The following is a 17,570-nucleotide window of genomic DNA, read 5'->3' as shown; positions in this document are numbered from 1 at the left end:
CATCAGTATCCAATAGCAATTGAAAAAAACTAAAGACAATTTCTCAATTATTCCAACTCTCTAATCCATTAACTTTCATCTTTGTCAGCTGATCCACATTACGATTCAAAATAATCATTTTGGATTCCTTTCTGTGACATTTTGTGATGTATTTACTTTTCCAAGTTACTTCAAGTTTTGAATTCCTTTCCCGCTTTTAATTGTTGTTCAACATATTTTTCTCCCTTTTCTCCTTTTTACATCCATATCTGTTGACTCATTTTCTCTCAGATGCTATGTTTTTGGGCTGACCTTTTTTGCTTTCTCAGCAAAATTTGCACATTCAAAACATTAGTATTTTATTTATATCATTACTGCAGCTCTCTTCTGCCATTAATCACTGTGTCTCTTTAGGCTGAAGTTTTATTGTCCTGTTTGATCCTGTGTCAGTTACTTTACCATGATAAAAAGAGCTTTTTATTTAATAAATAATGAAATAACATATTAAGGAGACAAGTTACTGCCACTCCGAAACAACGATGACAACTGTGAAGAACTAATAACTAGAACAATACCAAGAAAACTTGAATGCCAAGTCACATATTCTTAGAAAAGAAATGCATACAGCTAATTGGCATCTAAATCACTGGCCGTACTTGATTCTTTCCTCAACAGCTTTAGAGGTTAAGGTGCTATACAGGATCACTAACTACTACTGCTGTACAATATGTATTCTTATTTCTTCCAGGGTATTTTTTTCAGTCATATAATGTGCTAGAAGGAGAAAGATTAAACTTGTAAAAGATCATTAGGTTTGCAACGAGAACGAGTATTTGTATACATATTTAGTCAGATTAAAATTATACGTAAATGTCAGATAATGATCTTGCTGGTCAGTGGATTTAAATAAAGGCAGTAAGACTTTTGGAACCTTCTTTTAGATTGTATAGCTTTATCTCTTAATTTAAAATTAACAGTGGAATTTGAGTTGTATGAAAAAATGCATATATTATATTATCACTATTATTACCTATATATAATAATACAATATGGTGACTAGGGCATCTTTTTTATTTTAGAATTATGAGGGGAAGTTTTTAAAGTGCTGAAGCAGAACTCTCTGCAATCAGTAATAAACATGGATTTAAACTTTATTTACTGTATCTCTCATAAGGTCAAGGAGGGTGCTCTAATCGGGCCACATTAAGATTAAATGCTCGGTAATACATTTCTAGCCATGGTCAGAATCAGATTCCCTTGAGAAGGCGAAGGAGGAAGAAAAAAAGAGATCACTACTATGGCTCACAATCACAGAGAAACCCACCAGCAGGCTTCTTAATTCCTCCACACAGCATCTGTTTCTTCCTCTAAAGAGTATTCCTTACAGGCATGAAAACATTTTACTGTACAAAGGTTATCATAATTTGCACCTCTGGGAAAAAAAGTTCTCCATCATTTCCTAATATTTTATGGAAATTAGTGCTACAAATTAAGACTGGGCATACATTTTTCATGAAGCACTAAAGAGCTGTCTCCCAAGAACTTTTTCTTTCAACCACTATGATGCTCTACACTAAACTTCACCTGCCCAGCAAGAAGCACTTGACTCCCAGTTATTCATTTCCCACCAATCATTTTGCTTAACTGTGTCTCTTGGTTTGTCTCTTATACTGGCTGAACAAACTGAAAAATGCATTCTGAGCAGGGAGTATCAGTACTTACAGAATAATGTACAGTTTTAGAGCTCAAACTTTTTATTTACTTTACATTGCAGAGTGCCACTAGACAATGATCTGCTCAAAACTGTAATAAGAAAGCTGATTGTCATTAACATTGCATTTCATTCAATTTTTGCACAAAATGGATGTAGTTCATACCACAGACTCTGATGACATTACATATTTAATACTGGAAGTTTGAGAATTTGTAGCCTTACAATATGAACCAAGAACTGCAGTGTCCCAGTTACATGCAAGGGGATGTCTAAACCAGAAAGAATGCCGAGAGTCAGATGGTTTCCTTATGTTGTCTAACATCAGATTCACACACAAAATCATCCCCCACTAAAGGGCTATGCTCTCAGAGTTGAAACAGAAAAGGAACACCAGCTGGTTTTTCAGGCAGAAGAAATTTGTCAGAAAGGGGATCATCAAGCCTGGTTCAAAATACGGCCAGCTTCAGATTAAAAAAGATAAATAAATAAGACAATTTTCAAGACACAAGTGGGACTCACAAACAGGGTCCCAAAAAAACCCCAAACCAATCAACCAGCCAAAAAAATCAGGCAATTACTGTAGACCAGGACTACTTTAGCAAACTCCTACATTAGAGCCAGACTTAATACTCTGTTCTAAGAAACCTGGAAACCCATTTGCTTAGACTTGAGTTGCAAGCTGTGGTACACATAACACAGTTTTCAGCAAAAGACAATCAAGAAAAGCAAGTCAGTTGCCAGTAAGCCCAGATATGCTATAGGTCCATAGCTCTGCATTAAAAAAAAAAAAAAAAAAAGAACAAAAAGCAACAAAACCACAGCAAACAAAACCTTTGCAAATGAGCAAAGGTTAAAACCAATGGTTTGGATGACACATAGGTAAGTGTATTTATGGGACCAGATGGTCATGCCAACAATAGGAAATGCATATATTAAATGCTGGAATTTCTAGTTATTATTCATGATGAGTGCATTTCTTCACATTAGGCAGTTTCTTCAAAGTCGAACAAAAAAACCATATTTAAAAATACATGTGAAATAAAATTTCACATGAATTATGAAATGCACTATAGTCTCAAGACTGAGGAAAGGTAGAGGGAAGTGTCTCTAGTGGGCACTAACACAATATTACAGATATCAGATTTGTTATCTACACCTCTCTCTCCTCTCGCCCATATGTGTGTATGTATAAGTAAAATTAACTAGATTTTATACAACACTTCAAAGGAAGTTCCTCAAGAATCTATGCCTTATTTACAGGTAATGAGAGGTTCACAGGTATTAGCTCACTAATGAGAAATGCATACTTAGGTGTTGCAGGTGATGCAGATCTTCTGGACATGGAAGCAGGAGAATCAGACCTTCTTAGAGGAGATCCCATACCAGATGATGAACCAGGTGTTGCAGGTCGCTTCTCCTTCTTTATCTTCTCCGTCTAGAAGCACAGTTCGTTTTAATTTTCATAGTTAGGATCAATAAATCAAAAATGCATTTGATTGTTTTATTAGCAAGATGGCATATAAAGAGATTTGTGTGACATACTTGCAAAAGCTTCTTAAACAGCCGCCCACAACTGAGATGCCATTAATAGTTCTTTATTTTACACAGACATAGCACACACCCACTCCTGTCTTGCACGGACAGAGCATGCCAAATTGCAGATAAATAATACCACATCAGAGCCTGTACAAGAGGCCTCTTGGGAGGAGTGGTGACACTGGGTGGAATCTTCAAAATCATCCATATGCCCCTGCTTAGACATGATCAGCAGTGCAATGAGGCACCTCACAGAAATGTTGCTGCATGCAACACTGAATCACACCTAAGACTGACATTACAGGAATCTTTCCTCTCAGCTTTGGTTCTCTCATTTGCAGCTAATTTAGATGGCATGAATTCCCCTATCATTAAGTATTACAAGATACAGGACTTTATGTGAATTTTACAGCCCTAACATAGATTTTTTTAGAGCATGCTTTAAACTGTGTAGACTCAGTGAAGGTGAGTGATTTGCCTTCTCTTTTTGGAAACTACGGTGGATCGATAATGCATCTTTTAAGCAAACAGCATTAAAAATGTCCACAAAGAGAGTTAAAGCAATTGATGTAAAACAGAGGCATTATCAATACACTTAGAGAGTTTCTGAAATATATGAAGCTTGCTCATTAACTAGCAAGAGTGGATAGTCATACTCAGGGGGGAATTCTATTTGTCATCCTCATTCCCAGAAGTTACAAGCAAGTCCAAAACCATACACTTCAATGCCTCGGTTCTCTGAAAATAAGGGTGTTAGTGTTCCAGTACCAGCACTCAACACTGATTCCCAGGAGGAAGATACTGAAATGCTCCTTAACAGGAGCACAAAGGCAACAGGTGTTGGCATGGCTTACTTCCCTACTGCTGTTTCTTATAGCAGGGGAAGCACTTCATTTGTATTCATGCAAAGGGAAAGATAACAAGCAGAAGCTGCATCAGTTTACCCAGCAGTGAAATCAAAACTATTACAAACTCACCTGAGTAACTTCAGCTGCAGGTGCCCCTTTCATGGCATTGGCAGCGGAGGGTGAAGTTGCCTTCTTCCTGTCGGTGCTTCGGGTGGGGGAAGGCTTGTAGGGAGATTTAAGAGGACTAGCTGGTGCTACACGAGGACAGATATGGAATACTAAAGAGTTATAGTACAATAGCAAGAGCAAAAGGGAGCATAGATAGAAGAAGTAAAGGAGGGGAGAAAACAGCACACTTTTATGTTACAATGTTCAAAGGTAGTTTTAAAGTGTTTTTTAGTGTTTCAAAATATCACATATAACGCATTTGAGATGATCCTATGTTTATTAAAAATGTCTCTACTGCAACACTTTACAAGATTTTAAAAAAATTATCTCTAAAATATTTCTCTCTTACTCATATACCTTTTGAATCACCTGACTAATACTGTGACTCTTTTTTCTTCTAAGAAGTCCAGCTGCCTTTGCATATGATAAAAAAGTAAGCAGATAATTCTAGCTGGGTGACTTTCGAAAACATACTGCAAAACAGGAAAGGTGACAGAAGCACAGGGAGTTTTGTTTTGTCTTTTTTAAAGCCTAACATGCAAAGGCTCTGAAATACCTTAATTACTTTCCCAAATAATACTTAATTAAAAAAACTAACAAAAAAATCCTCCAAACCTAAACTAAATGCTGCTGTAGGTATTTCAGTTATTGTTACTTGAGGGAGACATCAATTTGAGTGTGACATACACATTACAGCTTACAGGGCAAGTCTTTTTTTTTTATTTGCAATATGAACAGGATTTTTTTTAAATGGGATATTTTACTCTTGATTTTGCTCATATTGCCTTCTAAGATGAAACTTTCACATACATATAGAACAATCAACAGAGTATATGTTTTATCAATAAGACAGACACTAATTACAATCAAGTGATAGTGTTTCCTGTCTTAGTCAACTAAAGCCAAGAAGGATATTGACTTTGAAAAAGTAGTAATTATGCACTAATGTAAAGAAAGTCACATTCCCAAATTTTTCTTGGAGGCAGCCCTAACAAGTTTTTTCTGAAGCCTTTTTGTATGCTTTAAAGTTTAGCTGGACCTTTGTATTCTTTGACCCACTTTCCAGCCAGTTGGCATAAGGTCACTGAATATTAAGAAAAATGTTTAGAAACTTAAAAGCTGACTAAGGGAAATATTTTTACTTCAACTGTTAAAAGAATTAATCATGTGTCCAGTAACAACTGTTTGCCTGACTACCTTGACTTGGAGTGACATTAAAAATGTGTTGCTGTAGAGTCTGAATTTGAGGCTCCTCATTTCTAAGCTTATAGAAAATGCAGTACCAGAGCAATTTTGACCCCAGCATCATGACAGGAGGCACAGTATGAGCTCTTGGAAAGGAAGAATCCTCTTCCCTGTTCAGGAAGCTACTTCTATGGTGAGAAGTACATAACAAATGGGAGATCTCCCTCAACTATTTTGCCGGCAATTACTGACAAAATGTCAATGGCCACTCTGAGATTGTTGTTTGCAATCTGTGCTACTGCCTGATTGCCTCGTGAGGAAATGACAAGAAGATGCTTGTTCAAAATGCTGTTCCCAAATTAGCTGCCCTGTTTCAGCTTAGTGAAAAAGCAGTTTGCAGAACAAATTGTAGCCCTGTCAGACATACCAGTGTGTTAAAGATCCTGTGATAAAGAGAGATAAACCTGAGAGTTTACAAACAAAATAAATGAGCAAGGACAAAAGTCATCCTTACTAATTTCTTTGATATCAAATACAAGACAGAAAACATCATCCATAGGTGGCCTCAGCAATTCAGCTCAAAATCTAAGTAGAACGTACTGATCTAATTTTGACTTGGGTTTTGCTCACTCTTGGCAGCAGTTGGTCCCTGAGCAGTAAGCAAACTGGGAACTTTCTCAAGTACTATATGACAACATTTCTGCTTCCAGTAGAGGCTGCTTTTAATGCAGAAACAAGGCAAGCAATTTTAGAGGCATTCAATATCAATGTCCCTATGCACTGAACAGAGAAGTAATGCACAAGCAATTCATTTTTAAATAGCTTTGTACTAAAAGCACAGATGCAGAACCTAAGCCAATTTTAACCAAGATGTGTGAAAACACTCATCATAAAGATGATCAGTCTTTCATCATCTAAACAGTTTAATCCTGAAAAAGTGTTTCCTTTTGCAGACAGGCATTTGGGTGTGTGCTTTGCGGTGCTTTTTTGTTTGTTTGTTCTATTTAAAGTAAAAAGGGCTGTTAAACTTTTGTCTTGTTTCAGCCAATGCTATGACCAGGTATGCCTCTATAAGCAGAAACTACTCAAAGTCAGGCACTTCCAGGACTGGAAACATTATTTTTGTAGATGTTTGCAATATAATGGTTTTATTAGACTACCCTTTACACACAGGAATGGTAACTATCACCCCTTAAAGATCAATAATTCCTGGAATTGACACCTTCCTATCAATATTGTTCTTGCATATGTGTATGTACACCTATATATATATATATAGATATAAAAATACACACAGTCACACACAGGCAGAAAGATATTTAACAGCTAGGAACTGGAACCCTGGTAAAAATAATTAAGGCTCAATGGTGCACTGGGATTTTTGTTCTACGTACTATTTTGGGTATGACAGGGCTGACATTAATAAATCAATCAAAGCCTCCAAGAGTTGTCACATCCTTGTCTAAAAACATGTTTGTTAAACAAATATATTCATTTTTTTATAGTCTCCAGTTTTAATGTTTTTATTTTTTTTTCTAAAACAGATATTCAGAACAGCAAAGACAAGAAAATGTCCTTTTCAAGGATTTTAAATAGACTGCTGTCTGAAACAACTTAGTTCATCATTGATTTTGTACTATCCTGTAAATTGTCATTTGTTTCATAGTACTCCATTTCTTTCAGCAGCTACACAAATGCAGCTAAAACATATCTCAATGGTTTCAAAGTGAGGAAGTCACATTTTTACCTGGAGTATTGTACTGCTCAGAAAGCATTAATGTACTTCTGCTTCTGGCTAAAGATGACTGTGTGGGAGTCAGCAGTCGAGAAACAATAAAGTTTTCCATTGGACTAAGATGCATGCGGTGAGCTGAAGGATGGGAGCAAATAAAATAAAATTTAAAATGCAAAGAAATAAAACAATGTTACATTAAAATAACTGAAATGAAATGATGAAATGATGAAATGAAATGACAAAAAAAACTTGAAGCTTTTGGTATTTAAAATATTTGAAGATAATTATCATTTCCTCTGGAAAAAACCTTCTAATTTCTCTATTAAGTTCCCCACCTGTACAATACATACAGTAAGGTTAAGATCGTGTTGTATTTTGGTTTTACTCAGAGGCATGTTCCATTCTGCAAAATGGTTACTTTCATGACTCAGCACGAAAAAGGTTTGTCTTCTTCCCCAGTAGGAAAGGTAAAACACTTGGAAGAACAGCGCAGCTGCTCACTAATGTGCCACCCATACAGGGGTTGCATTTAAAATCTGCCGTCTCACCATGTTACGTAAGTCTTATTTATACAATATGCCTGCATTACTTCCTACTCCATAAATATAAGTGTCAACTATATAAGACATATTTATAGATGGTCCTATTACATGTATATATAGCCATCTGTCATAATACCCTCAAAGCTACTGATGAGCTTTCCTTAAGCAATTCAAAAATTTTTATTCATAATAAATTTACTTTCTCTTTTTCATTCTAGAAACAAGCCTTCATAGTAATTTATTTCAGTAAATATATATTTTTTTCCCATTAGACTTTAAAAAAAAAGGGGTAGAAGCAAAAAAAGCAGACACAAAATAAACCTAAAAAAATCCAAAGAGTTCACAGTGAGATAAACCCTTCAGTCCTCTTTGTAGTGTTTAGCAACCACTAATCCTACAAAATGATCATCTTTTGCAGAGTCTCTTGAGGATCAGAGTTTCATAAGAAATTAAAGGGCTCCACAACTCTGGTCACCAGATTGAAGTCTCCCAGGTGGCTCATCAGACGTACTCCTGCCTACGGTACATCCCATATCTACTGTCAAGCCACACCTCTGGTTTGCTTGTATTTCCTTATTTTGCTAGAAGGTCACAAGCAGTACAGATATAGGAAATTGCTGCAGTCGCAGCCTGTACTTACAGCCCTGTTTGCTGGAGTATCAAAAGTTGAAAAAGAATCAGTAAAAATCCCCCAGCATTTGTTGCTGGACTATGATTTCCAGCTCAGCAGGACAGCCTTGGGACAGGCTGAAGAACCAGGTTATTATATAATACAGAACCTTGCAGATGTTTGAGTTCCTTTGAATAACAGACATAAGCAAACCACAAAGCTACATGGACCAGAAAGAAGTGCTTTAAGCAGAAGGAGAGTTTATGCTGGCAGGAGACCAGCACATTCACTTGCCTCTGTCAGGGGAATGTGTTATGGCCGCTGTGGAGGACGAGAGGCGTTTACTGATTGGCGACTCCATTTGCTTTGGCAGATTCATTGTAGAAGCTGAAAGTTTGTCACACGCTGCAGAGAAACGCATTGAAGATATTTGTATTCACACCACAGTGTTGATAAACTCCAAAAATTAACCTTGCATTTGTACTTGTGGCCCTTGCCACTGATCATAGCACTGAATTAGGCATGAGGTGAGCTCCTTCTGAGCACTGAGGACCAGCACCCTATGACACATGCTTTGGCATGCAACTTTTCTGCTTGTGAATTTAAAATTCCAGTTTTCTAACAGCCTGTTTTTTATACTGACACTGGCAAATAATTATATATCAGGTCTGAATGAGTGAAGCTATTCTGATACGAGATACTTAATACCAGCACAAGCATAAAGTTACCCAAACAAAACGAACTGCACACATGACAACTCTGAACTCATCTTCATTCCCCCATCCCTCTATCTTCAGTCTGGAAGAGCTGGGGATCACATCAGATATCACTCCAATAAGAAAATGAAATAACCAAAAGTTGTGCATCTGTATGAAACCCCACTCTTTTAATGACTGAGCTGGCATCAGCCATTTGTCTTTATCTTTTTGTGCTGGAGAAGAATTAAAAAAAAAAAAAATCAAAAAGACAACTCAGTTTTTTTGGTACATTTTTCTTCTGAAATACTATTTGACAAAGTCTGCTTGAGCAAAATACCCATATCCTACTTTGGCATTTATTCAACTAAGTGAAAGAGAAGTGCTACTCAAGTTATTACTACAGAGTACTAGTACATAATGATCACTGTATGATATTCAGAAGCTAAAAGCAGAGATGCTTTGTCCCCTATATTTGAATCTTATTTCTTTCAAAAGCAAAAATATTTTCAGCTAGAGACATGTATGTGGCCCTAATTCTGCACCTTCTAAGTTACTGCATTCCCTATTTTGTCCATCAAAATAGGGAATGCAGTAACTGTCTTAGTGGGGTTTCCAAGATTTTCCTCCATCTACTACAGTAAGCAATGCAATTCACTACATTTGCTTTTTTATAAAAGCACATATAATGCTGGTATGCTGCAAAACATTAGTTGCACGGACAAATACCTTTGGACATGAACAACAATCAGTAAAAAAAATTGAATCTGTTTGCACAGAAGTAATAGTTCTGTGAAATCATAAGCAGAACAACATTTACTGTGAATTCTGCAGGAGTAATACCAAGCCTAACTCCTCCTTTGGGGGAGAGAAGGAACCTATTTCTCAAAAGCACAGGCTGTGTTTTCTTTTCAAAATGCCAAGTACATTTGCAATCAAGATTAGAAATCCTATATGCAATCCATTTGTAATTTTGGAGGACTCATCTACTTCAGAGTCCTTCTATGGGAATAATAATTTAAAAAAAAAAACAAACCTACAAATAAAACCCCACCAAAAAAAAGATAACTGAATATAAAACATGATTGCTTAAATAAAGTCAACCGCTTGAGTTTGTTACAGATACCAGCTTGGCCAAAATTCATTTCAGGAGGCTGAAAACATAACATGGCTGTTTATACCAAATTTACTTGTTCTTAAAATACTGCAGAAGGCCCTTGAAATGGAAAAAGAGGGCTTTTTTGATGAAATGTGGTCTTCATAACACATTTTCTTACTGTGCAACTGAAATTTTTCTCAACAGCACCTCCATTAGAACTGTGCACACCCATTAGAACTGTCAAATATATGTGTAATTATAGACACACACAGAGGGCACCCACAGAATTAACAGTGATGAGAATCTGAGTGGTAGAAGTCTACAGTTACTGAGAAAATTATGAAATGCCTCTATTGTGCTGGAATGTGAGGCATGCACTGCTCCACCATGGCAAAATTAAAAGGAAATTAAAAAGACACTGGTCTACATCACTAAGGGTAATGCCGTAGAGTACCAGACTGAAATGATAAGAAAACAGTGGTTAGGAAGAACAAGATCAGTGGATGGATTACAGTGATTAAAACAGTTATAAACGAGACACGATGGTACTGTGATTCTCTGAAATACCATTGAAGGAATCAGCAGGAGCAGTAGAGGTCACAGGGTCTGGAGGAAGGGTGTTGGCAGCTAAACCTAGAACAGGGGGTGGGGTATTTTCTGATTCACCTACACAGCAGAGAAATCAGAGCAAAAAGAGGTGAAAGAAATTACTGAATAAGTTGGGGGAGCTGGAATTAAGCATAAACTGCATCACAAAGAAAACCTGTTTCTTTCTCAAAGTATAAGAGACTTCTTTTGCTATTATATATATTTGATTTCCTGGCTTTTTTAAATGACATATCATGAAAACTATGATATGAAACAGAGTTTGCCTTTTTAAAGTTAAGTATACTTACACACTGTTTAAAAAGAGAGTAACTGTTATACTTCATCAACACACAAACATGGATATTTTTCCCTATAACATCAGTTTATTCAAACATGACAAATTTAAATAAATTGTATGATTTAAAAGAGAAAACATGCATCTTTCTGAAATACAAAAGCAGCACATTACTGATTATGTAATAAGAAGAATTTCCTCTGAAGCCAAAGCAAAAATAGCAGTAACAGAATGTATGTGGGGAAAAAACCCAAACTATTTTAAACTGCACATGCTGCATAGTCATCTAGAAATTCCCATCAGGTTTTTAGAAGTACCAAACAAAAACAGATCATCTTTTGCAAGCCTTAGACAGCACTCAGTCCTTTGGTGAATATTAAATTTGCTAAATTTAATGCTAAATTTTATTTGTGTGCATGGCAAGACAGTGTGGAAGAAGCTAAAAAGGGAGACAGTGCATCAATTTTAATTTTAGCATTGAGCATCCTCCAAACAGATTCTGGTTACTCTATTAAAATGATCTGCATTCCTAAAGTTAGGAGGAACCTTTCTCCACAGAAGGTATTAGGGAGAGGAAGCCTGGCAAGCAATTACAAAGCACATATTCATGCCCCAAGGCAGTAGCCCCTCCAGTACCACCCTAACTATAAACCCATCATACTTACTATCTCCACAATCTCATGCATTTTGCACTTGCAGATCTGCAATGCAGGCAGCCTATTTCACTTACCATCTCTGCCTCCTGAGCCTGCAGCCAGTGCTCCTCCCCACGACCATCGCTTCTGCTTCTGTTCCAGCTGCTGGCTGCGTTCGAGGGACCGGCGCATCATGGCTTCTAAACGTTCCTGGTAATATTGGTACAAACCCAGACACAAATCTCCATCAGTTCTTTGGGGGCTTCTTTCCCCCACCTTCCAAAACCATGCTAAAAATACACAGTCCCCCTGTTGCTCCACACAAGATGATTACAGGAGCTTGCTCGCAATAAAAGAAAAAGAACTGAATAAAGAAGGTATCAGCATGCTACCTACCTTCAGATATGCGTATCCTTTGTCTGCAAGCCACTGAGGTCACTACAGAGGCCTAAGTAAATAACACAGGTTGCATCACTGCCTAGCATCTGCTCCTGCTGGTGAGGCTGCTGCTGTGCCCTGGACTTAATTTGTATAAGAATAATGCTCGACAAGCATTAACTCCTTCTTGTCTATGCAGACATCAGGATTTTTTCCCATCCCTTTCTGAGCACAGTTAAATTGCTGCAATGCCAGTGGCTCCACCTAGTCACTCAGATAAATGATCACTTCAAACACAAAGTAGGTTACTTTGCAGGATGCCCGACTTATTTTTACAAAAACTCCCTCTTTTCTTCTATTATGTTCCTTGAGTCTAGGGATTTAAGATCTTCTGATTTCTTTTTCTTCTCTGTGTATTTTTTTTAGTGCATGCCTAGATCATACTGCTCCAAGATTTACCTTTTTTCCCCCCTGCCACCCCCATGTTCTTCTCCATGAGTTAGGATTTTCACAGGGGAAAGAATAAAATTAATTTTTTCCCTCCCCAAATCTTGCTCTACCTTTAACTTACAGCTAAGTATGGTCACTTTATTCCCTCTCCATCACCTCTTGACTCTCAAAGACCTCCACCGAGTTTCATTCCCACCTCCTCCCTCTGCTAGTTTCTCAGTGATTTATTGTTGTGGCAATGATCCCTGCACCTTTTCTTTTCCTTCTTTCAAGCAGATAAAATGTGGTTCTTCCCCACCCACAGCTCCATCATCTAACAGCCTCTTCCTTTCCTCCTCCCAGTACCTCACTCGCATCTGGCAACCTTCTCACCCTCACATTTCAGCAGCTCAACCCCTACTGTGAACGATAAGTCCGCTCTTGCTGCCTCCAGCTCCTGCCTCAGTGAGTTTCAGCCCTCTGATCCTATTAGTATTTTTGGTGCTATTCCTTATTACCTTTGCTGTGTCCTTCTGGTCTCCTACTCCTATTCACTTCAAACTGGATCCTGCAGGCTTCTGTGATTACATCACACCCATTCTGATTTTTATCAATCCCCTGCTCTATCTTCCAATATCTTTTGGCAGCTCAGATAAATTGTGTGGAAAAACGTTCATACATCTCTTGGCCAGATTACTTTCTTTCACTGATTAACACCTATGGTCTGGCTTTCCTGTTGCCCTTTCCTGAGATATTTTACAAAAAAATTTCAGTCTTTGTTCAAGTATGTCTCCTTCAGGCTCTGCACTGGTGTCAAGCCAGTTGTCTCTGATGGAGCTCCTTCAGCACATCAGACGCTAACATCAGGCACCTCCAGTAATCTCCATACTTTACATATTCCACACATACATGCACCTATAAACTTTGTCTTACCTTCCTGGGGTTCTGACCTTGGTCACTGACTTTCTATATTGCCAGATTCTCTCATCATCTTCTGGTTATCTACAATATACTTTAGCCTCTTCCATATCTTTAAAGAATCTCTTCTACTACTATGGCTTGCAGTAATTTATTTCTGAACTAATTTTTTCCACCTCATCCAAGCCTGCTACCAGTTATCCATCAATATCAACAGCAAGACACTCTTTTAATCTTTAAGTTCTCTTCTAATTTTATTACAAATCACTTGTGCTATAAAATATTCTCTTACCCTCTATATAAAGAGTGAAAAAAGGAAAGTCTTGCATCCTCTAAAATTCCTATCTCTCCTATTCCTGTTACCTTTTGGCCAGGTGACCCACCCTGCTGTTACAATTTCTGCTGCTGTCTCCAGGAAGACGATGTTTCAGTCCTGTTGTAAGCCCACGGTCTATCAGTTAACATCATTCAAAGACCACTGAGAGCAGGCAGCTGCTTCCCTGCCCTCCCCCCCACCCTTCTTCCCCCCTCTGTCTACTCAGTGCCATCAGTGTCCAGGCAGGCATGAAAATGAGAGCTCTGCCTCCTTCCTTCTCCTTCTCCCTACAGAGCAAATGCACGCAGCATCACACAGCTCAAGTGCAGCCTCTTCTGCAACAGCACAGAAAACCCCCACAGCCCTGAACACCCCACTGGCTTCTCGCAAACACCCTGCAAGGGAAAAGGAGACAGTCTTCAACTCTCTGGAATCCAAAGTCACTCCTCTCTGCTTTAGTTTGCTACAGTCTTTCTTTCTCCTCTTACTACTCAATGATGCAATTTTCACATTTAAAGTCTGCGTGTGCTGCCTTTGCATAACAAGGTTTGTGCTTTTTACTTTTAGCTTCCCACCTCTCTAACTTAATTCTGTTTGAGTCCTTTCTCTGTACTTAGTCTTTGCAAACCTCACATATTTCATCACCATTTCTTCTCTGCAGTCTGCTTCTTTCCACCACCTTCTTCTACTATGCATCTTTACCCCAATCTATCTTTCTACCCACACTCTTTACCAAGGAAAAAAAATCACCTTCCCATTTCTTTTTAATTAAAACATACTCTTACACAGAACTTTTTTTTTCCCCCCATTTCTAATGAATATTATTATTCATTAATCAAAAAAGATAAGATTAAAGCAGTCAAGTTTCAAATATTTCTGTTTGCTGTCTTGTTTGGGGTTTTTAAAATTATGCCTGGAGTAAGCAATATTCTATGGTTTGCAAACCACAGAATACACTTACACCACCCACTATCAAAGTATTGTTTCAAGAATAAAATGCATGGTGAAATAGATCAAAGAAATTAAATGACTTTTCATAGACATTTGAAAGCCCATGTTACCTACAGTCTGAGGTTGAAATCTTCAGTTATGTTATTTAGAGAGGATCATTCATTTCATTTGCAAAGAGCCTTTCATTAAAGCCCTATAGAACATAATTATCGAAACTCATGAAACCTCTGCAGATATAGGTTAAATAAAGAACAATATGAAGGCTGCTTTTCACAAAGAAAGGATAGTTATTATAAAACATTTTAAGTTGGCACAAAACTAAAAAGCCAAAGAAAATAATAAGACATAAGGAAGCTTAGCATAAACAACTCATACATTAATAATTTGTTCCATGACGATAACTAAACCGCAAGACAAAGCTTTCCTTCATCAGCAAACAATGTAGAAAACCCTTCCAGTGTATGTTATAGATGAAGCACCTTCCTGAAAACATATCAAACTATCCATGTGATCTCATTTGGGAACTCTAACAGCTACAGATAGAGCAAACAATGCCTACTCTCAAGATATAGGGAGTTTTCACACAAAAAACCTTATAATGCACAAGCACTGCATGTAGGTTAAATTAAGAATGAATAAAATCATAAAAGAGAGCCATCTACTGCTAGTATCTAAAATACACATTACTTTCCAAAATCCAGTTATTCATGCAAGTTTTCCTCAGCCTGAGCAACAGAATGAACATTTGCACTGTCTAAATTAAAAACAAAGAAAAAATCCCCCTCAAAACTCAGTTGTGAGAAGATAAGTAATTTGACTAAGTACTTTCCTTTTCTCTGTGTAAAATATAACACAGATGTGACAACAAGGAAAAAACAATGTTTCAAGTATTATGACTTAAAAATTGTGCAAATAATTCTAAACTAATCTTATATGTACAACACAAACATCTAAAAGAGCCCAAAACCATCTCTTCCTCTTCACTTTATATACAGCCCTGTATGTAAGTAGCTCACTGTTTCCTGACACTATCGGTTGGCTTCATCTTTGGAGTGGAGTACAGTAAGTCATTAAAGCTATAACACCTTGACAGCTTTTCCCACTCTGGTGTCTAAGCACATACTTTTTACAAATGTAACAAAACACACATGCATCAAAACAATCTCTTCCCAATAACCTGTGTACAGCTAGACATCTATTTACAAGGTATTTCCAAGTCACATGGGAAGTTCAAGATAGGAAAAGTGAAAAAAATTATTTTAACTTAAAAAGGACTAGCTGTACTTTTGTCCTGTTCCCTGCTACAAGAAACTTTTAAATCTCTTCTGTAGAACAACATGCTGCTTTCCTCAAGACTGAGGGACTGCTTTTACTGAAACAAGTGAGCAGCTTTAAAAGTAATACAAAGGGAAGGGCAGTGATACTGAAGACCTCTGCAGATAAGAAAGATGCAGCCAACGTAGACAGAATAATTTCTAAACATTATTTATTCATTCCCTTCTGAAGAATCAGACACTTCCACTGTGCTCTGCAACAAGCTCCAGCTGCCCCAAAGAACTCTGACAGAATACCTCGACTCCTACCAAGAGAGACTTTAAAACCACCATCTCTTATCTGGCCTTGTAGAGGGGGGAAAGTAAGCAAAATAAATCGGATTTTAGCCACCTCCTCAAGAAGTCCTCTGCATGCAAAACAGTCAAGCAGAGGATGCTCTGATATAGGAGCCAACGAGTTCCCACCAGTTTGTTAAGAGCTACTCCTCTCAGACTCTTTCAGGTGCAACAACAATATTTTGTAGAGAGAGATTACTTTCTGCTGTGTTAAAAAACAAGGAGAAATAACTCAGGGAAAATATAAAGGACAACCAGTAAGGCAGAAAGCAAGGAAGAAAATCTCTCTACTTGTCATTTCAGACATCTGATGAGCAAGTAAAATGGGTATTCCAGTCCCCAGCCAGTACAAAACAGTGTTAAAAGGAGAAACACTGAGAAGATGCTGCTGTACACTGGCTCACTGGCTGGGGCACACACACCCCACACATCCCAGGTGTGGGAAATACATGTTCAAAGCTCTTCCAGTAAAGATGGTTTTAAATGGCCAGAATGACTCACAAGCAGTGAGTAACTTGCAATGCCCAGGGAGCTCCAAGTTCATCACCATCCTTACTCAGACCTGCACTGTTATTATGCACACAGACTTTGAGGGGTTCATCACAAGAGCAAGGGCTGGGGAAGGTGGGGCTAAACTGGCAGATCCTTTAGCAGAATTCAAACAGAATTTGAGAAATGAGGGACAAGAAACTGTGAAGGGAAGCTAGGAGGTGATGATGTCTCCTATTCCTGCTTTCCTCCTTCTCTGACCCTCCCCTGCTCTATAAATTATTCCCCTGTGCACCCTCTTCTCCTTCAGAGGCTCCTGGACTTTTTCCTCCTAAAAGGTTTAATCCACCCCCAAATAAGCAAGCATCCTCTCCTGTCTTCCTGCCCACATAGCCTTCTCTCAGGTTCCTTAGCCTGGGGGAGGAGCAGGGAGGAAAGGAAAGGGAAAAAATCCAGACCCAGGCCTGCTTTAGCTTCCAAAAAGGCTTTGGACACTTCAAGCATAAAGGACCGGCCTGGTGATCAGAGCTACAAGTGGTATTCACATTATGACCAAACACTTGGAAGCAGCCTCTCCCTCACCATTACAGAAGTCTCCCCTCACATGTGCAGTGTCTTGGGGACCTGGAACAGGCTTGCTGATGCTTGGGAAAAACATCACAGTGTACTCAGCCTCTTATGCCCATCTCTGGGGAAGTGCAGGAGGCCACTACAGGAGATGGGGTCGGCCCCCATTGAACAGAGGCTTTGGGACTGACCTGTCACAGCCTCTCACATCCAACAACTCTGCTCTCATTTCTCCAGCAAAGACAAACCATGCAGGCAGGGAAAGCTGGCAGATACTCGCTCT

At 38.2% G+C, this 17,570-nt stretch overlaps 1 protein-coding gene across 5 annotated transcripts in view; it reads right to left on the bottom strand.

Annotated features, from left to right (window-relative positions):
- MAP7D2 (MAP7 domain containing 2) overlaps positions 1 to 17,570 on the bottom strand; it is a 61,504-nt gene that overhangs the window by 13,928 nt on the left and 30,006 nt on the right. For 3 of the 5 annotated variants that reach the window (XM_042036667.1, XM_042036676.1, XM_042036653.1), the window contains exons 4-9: positions 11,725 to 11,839; positions 10,679 to 10,777; positions 8,612 to 8,722; positions 7,178 to 7,300; positions 4,207 to 4,355; positions 3,001 to 3,128 (exon numbers count right to left, since the gene is read on the bottom strand). In XM_042036667.1, the coding sequence (XP_041892601.1) occupies positions 3,001 to 3,128; positions 4,207 to 4,355; positions 7,178 to 7,300; positions 8,612 to 8,722; positions 10,679 to 10,777; positions 11,725 to 11,839 (725 nt within the window). Of the gene's footprint in view, positions 1 to 3,000; positions 3,129 to 4,206; positions 4,356 to 7,177; positions 7,301 to 8,611; positions 8,723 to 10,678; positions 10,778 to 11,724; positions 11,840 to 12,025; positions 12,263 to 17,570 lie in introns of those variants that run through there. The other 2 variants (XM_042036684.1, XM_042036659.1) reach the window with 2 other exon arrangements.

This window comes from Corvus kubaryi, unplaced genomic scaffold (genome assembly GCF_017639235.1).
Source record: "Corvus kubaryi isolate FWS band 111438036 unplaced genomic scaffold, C.kubaryi_AGA036_p1.0 133, whole genome shotgun sequence".
Classification (NCBI taxonomy): Eukaryota; Metazoa; Chordata; class Aves; order Passeriformes; family Corvidae; genus Corvus; species Corvus kubaryi.
This window is presented reverse-complemented; position numbering and strand designations above follow the sequence as displayed.